Here is a 4,517-nt window from a genome sequence, read left to right as displayed (position 1 = left end):
TTCAAGTCAGGCGTGGAAATTTCCCATGACAATCATTTTGGAATGGAACATTTATTTCACTTTTTTTTTTTTTTAAATGTCAAATTTGATTCGCTCAGCTAACCATTCATGAGACTCCTAATAAGTATATTTCATGTTATTGCAATCCACTGTGACACTACACACATTAAATAATGATTTTAAACGGTTTTAATGACACAGTTGCATGTATGCTGAGCGGCCGAATTTAATTACTGCTATTTAAGTCAGTAATAAAATAATAATAATAAAGAAATACAAAGAAGACAAAAATAAATTCTTGCCACCAAAAACTTCTTAAAACACATTTTATTTGTTGTATTTGTAATTTAGTCAGCAAGAGAGAGGGATAAAAATACATTTTAGGGGGAATTCCAGAGCTATTTGGTATTTTAGACACTATCTTATGCTTCAAATCCCGAATGAGCTAGGTAAACATTTAATATACAGATCGTACAAAAGCCTGATTGATACATTCGTGACAGTGACAGGCTGACAAAGAAAAACATACAAAAAACAAAAAAACCCACAATAATTTAGCGTGCATTTGTTAGGGCCATTGAACGCATCCCATTCTTATGTTGGTCTTTATAAGTTGTACTTGCGGGGCTATGGCGGCCCCTGCGGGCTGAAAAGCGCCATTACCAAGGTTTGATAGGTTTGTCGCAAGTTTGCTACACAAAATTAAATCTGCATATATGTTTGTTATTAAAAAACTATCTATGCTTAGCTAAAATGCTTAAAAAAAAATTGCTGGTTTATCACCTAACATGACAAATGTTGTCTTACTTTTGGTTATTATATAAATATTTAATTGTCTTAATTTTGGTGATTATATAAATATTTATTAAAGTAATTATCTAAACCTTTGCACATTCCTTTTGCTATTTTCGTCTACTTGCTTGAATGAGGAAAAATTAAACACGTTACCAGCTATTCATTACTTGAGTAGTTTGTTTTAAAGAATACACTACTCAAGTAATTATTTGGAGGGCTCTTTTTTTATTTTTACTCAAGTCTTGTTATTCTAAGATAACAGTAATCTTGAATTCATGGGAATGACATTATGTTGGAACTTTGGTTCTGCAAAGGCCGAATGAGCCTGCTGCATTCTGAATTGAGTGGTGGTTTTAAAGCTAAAATAAGATTACAATAGAGGCACGCGGGTGAGCTCAGACGACTGACTGGCTTTTGACGTCGTCGTATCGTTGGTACTGATCCCCGAGCAGCGGCTGGAATCCCTCCATCTTGCGGGACCTGGCACGCACAGCACAGGTGGTGGCCACGAAGACGGCACCGACGACCACCAGGCCGACGATGATGCCCATTGTGATCATTTCAGTCAGTGTGAAAGGTTGACCTTGAGAAAAAAAAGATGAATTCATAAACGTATAAAGTGACCGCCTGAACTAGTAAACGATTGCATACCTGGCCATTGGGCTTCGTAAGAGTACCCGAGGTTTTCGGGGGCGGTCACAAACATTTCAGCGTTGGTCACAGGTGGCCAAAACGGAACCATGTTGTAACCCCGGTTGTGACCAATCGGGGCATTTTGGTCAGGATACACAGCTGACCCTGCCAAGAAAGTCCAACATCACCCTCAGTTCTGATGAGGGAGTGCTAACGAAGCATTTACTGTTGCCGAAACTCACCAGGGGTGTGTCTCCGCAGCCACTCATCGAAGATGGCATCGGTGTAGGTGTGGAGCAAAACGAAGATGGGGTCGTTGGGTGAAAGGTGGGTCTGGCCCCCGGTGCCGTTGAGGAACAGGTGGGCAAGGTTATGGAGACTCCTTACTGCGGGGTCGTAGTTCCCCTGGGGGGCACTATAGCCTAGACGCCATAAAACACAGTCTGCATTGAAACCCTAACCATTTTAGTATTTGTGGTCACACATATTGACAGTTCAATATATGTTTTTCTCAAAAATATATTAAACCAAATAAAAATAATACCAAAGATAAAGGCAGTGTTGGTTTTTAATTTTAACCAATCAGAAGCTTGATGGAAATTCATTTGGGGAAAAGGCACACGATTGGTCGTATATGTGTCTGCCAAAAGGTGGCGCCACAACCTGCTATGTGTTACTCGGAAGGCTGAACAAAGTCTTTCGCTACATTCCAAGAATGTCATGGGTGCTCCCTTGGCCTATGTGCCACAAATCATTCAGAACTGATTTGAATCCCGCCAGCAGGCTCACCTTCAATGGTGTTTCTGAAGCTTTCTGAGGAGGTGGAATAGAACGGCGCCGTATCAAAAGTGCTGACTTGCAGACAGTCGGCCACATCCTGGGGTTCTGGGAGACGCTGGACCATCGGCCTGTTGACGTTGCCTGCCGGGTTCCTTCTTATCGGAGACGTCTCGGTGTCTGCAAGGAAACACGTTAGAGCAGACAACCTCACGGTGAGGTCGGCGAGGACCAGCGGCCTTACTGTTGCAGATGGTTCCTAGCGTGTCGTAGTCGGCCACACTCTCGCAGATGACCCTCCACTGGGAGAAGATGGAGTTGGAGCTGAGCGAGTCGGCGTCAAAACTGCTCCGGGCTCCCATCAGGTCGTCCGTGCAGATGTCGCACGTGCTGCCACCGATGGCAAAGTTCCAGTAGGGCAGGGCGAACGTAGGCTCTTGTAGCATGTCCTGGTTGGTTTGCACCAGAATGGAGGTGTATTTTTAAAACATAAAATAGAAATGCAGATATTTTCCAGATATGCGACGGTACAAATTAGAAATATTTACGACTAAAACTATTACACAATTTTGGTTCAAATACAGTTGTGAATAAAGATAAATTAATTTTATCAGCAAAAATGGTTCCTTCCACTTGCACACTGATTTATGGATATTAATAACCCTTAAGTAATTGTTTTAAAAATGGCCACCTAAATACGGTTTCCTCTTGTTTTGATTCCTAACGTAAAGATGGAATTTGTTGCTTTTCAGCGCAGGGGCGGGTCTAGTCTAGTGGGATAAAGGGCCAAGTCCACCCCAAAATCACAAAAATCCTCAACTATTTGCCTTATCACCTTAAAAAAAAGCAGTTACAGAGGAGTTTTTCAAGCCTTGAGAAATCCTTGAGAAAACATCTTATTAGAAACCACTGAGTCTAATTTATTTTGAAGACCAAACCATGAAATTTGCATCCCTAATTCAGATTTCCCAGGGTGGTAAAACTCATTTTCCAAAAGAAACTCCTTCAAAGTGAAACCACCACATGCTAATGTGGCCGCTTGGCTTACTTGCATGTCTCGCTCCAGTTGGAGCAGGTGGTAGCGATGCCAAGTGACAAACCCGGGACCCTCATGGGAGAAATCCACCCCTCCGAAACTGGGCTGGCCAGCGCCCAGGAAGGTCTTGCCGACGGAGTAATAATGGCTCCACACAAAGTAGTTGTAGATGGTGATGTTCTCAAAGCGTGTGCTGTTGCTGTCGGGGTCGAGGATCTCGGCGTAGCGCCGGGTGGCGATCACCAGGTCTGGGTGCACTGTGCGCTTGGCCTGGTCCAGCGCGTTGACAAAAGCTCGCTTCTCTGCGGCACTGAGCTGCATCACGTTTCTCCTCACTGGAGGATTAGCCGGGACGAAGTTAGTTAAATCAACGATTCTCTTTAAGGAACTGAACCTTTTGTACATAATTTCTCCTCTAGGGGGGCAAATCCAAATCTGTGTCATGGTGAAGGGGGTGCGTGGCTTTTTAACATTTCTTGATAGCTATTGGCAAAACATTTGCAATTGCTTATATACGCTACAAGATGATGGCAAATCATTTATTGAGATTAGACAAAGCTATGGCCTAATTAAATGTTGCGCTTCCCTCAGTTCAGTATAGTTCCTTTTGCATTAGCATATATAAAATGTATAAAATTCAAATGTGTATTTATATTCCAAAATGCATAATCATCAAGATTCAATCATGATAATCATCGACAACAGGGAACGTATAACCCGTGAAAAATGAGGGAACGCTGCACTTGATTCTCCATGGAAATTGACCGGGCAGTGTACCTAATGTTGTGTCCACTCACCCACAGACGCTCTCAGGTCACAGTTGACCCCGGTCCAGCCGTGTCTGCATCGTCCGCAGTTGTAGCCGCTGAAATTACCGTTACAGCGGCACGCCTGGGTGAAGAAGCGGACGGGCCAACGCTCTCGGTCGTCCCGCCCGTCGTGCGGGTACTGAGGGCCGTGGGGGCGCGCGTCCGCCGCGACGGACACGCACTGGCCGCGGCCCGCTGCGAAGCCGCACGGGTCGGCATCGAGGCCCGGTGGGGAGGGGCAGCACTGGCCGCTCCGGAGTCCCTCGGGGGTCACGCACTCTCTGGGGAATTGGGCGCCCACCAGAAGCGAGCCCAGCGCGACCAGGAAAAAGCAGCACCGCCACATTGCGTCCGATTGAGTGGCGCCCGGCTGCTCCCGAGATCCTCTTTGCCAGCCCCCCAAACAAGTGAAGCGATTTTAAACTGCGGCAGATTAGCACATGACTACCCGGATTTTTGGTGCCCCA

At 45.0% G+C, this 4,517-nt stretch overlaps 1 protein-coding gene across 1 annotated transcript; it reads right to left on the bottom strand.

Moving 5' to 3' along the window:
* Positions 1 to 309: 309 nt before the first annotated feature.
* On the bottom strand, positions 310 to 4,517 carry LOC148403494 (5,6-dihydroxyindole-2-carboxylic acid oxidase-like). The gene is made up of 7 exons (XM_088357598.1): positions 4,039 to 4,517; positions 3,254 to 3,576; positions 2,450 to 2,654; positions 2,218 to 2,385; positions 1,671 to 1,850; positions 1,447 to 1,593; positions 310 to 1,378 (listed from the first exon to the last, which is right to left on the bottom strand). Exons 1-7 carry the CDS (start codon positions 4,394 to 4,396, stop codon positions 1,191 to 1,193), a joined length of 1,569 nt encoding a protein of 522 aa, XP_088213724.1. The 5' UTR covers positions 4,397 to 4,517; the 3' UTR covers positions 310 to 1,190.

Source organism: Syngnathus floridae, chromosome 1 (genome assembly GCF_059516105.1).
Source record: "Syngnathus floridae isolate MCC-2025c chromosome 1, RoL_Sflo_1.0, whole genome shotgun sequence".
NCBI classification, from domain to species: Eukaryota; Metazoa; Chordata; class Actinopteri; order Syngnathiformes; family Syngnathidae; genus Syngnathus; species Syngnathus floridae.
The sequence above is the reverse complement of the archived record's forward strand: the minus strand, read 5'-3'. Positions and strand labels throughout refer to the sequence as shown.

Bases quoted from the DNA above. Each gene is read 5' to 3' on its own strand.
- LOC148403494 (XM_088357598.1), bottom strand. From the start codon at position 4,396: ATGTGGCGGTGCTGCTTTTTCCTGGTCGCGCTGGGCTCGCTTCTGGTG. The intron at 2,655-3,253 runs GTAAGCCAAGCG...CAAACCAACCAG, and splicing joins AACTGGAGCGAGACATGCAA to GACATGCTACAAGAGCCTAC. The intron at 2,386-2,449 runs GTAAGGCCGCTG...GTTTCCTTGCAG, and splicing joins GCTAGGAACCATCTGCAACA to ACACCGAGACGTCTCCGATA.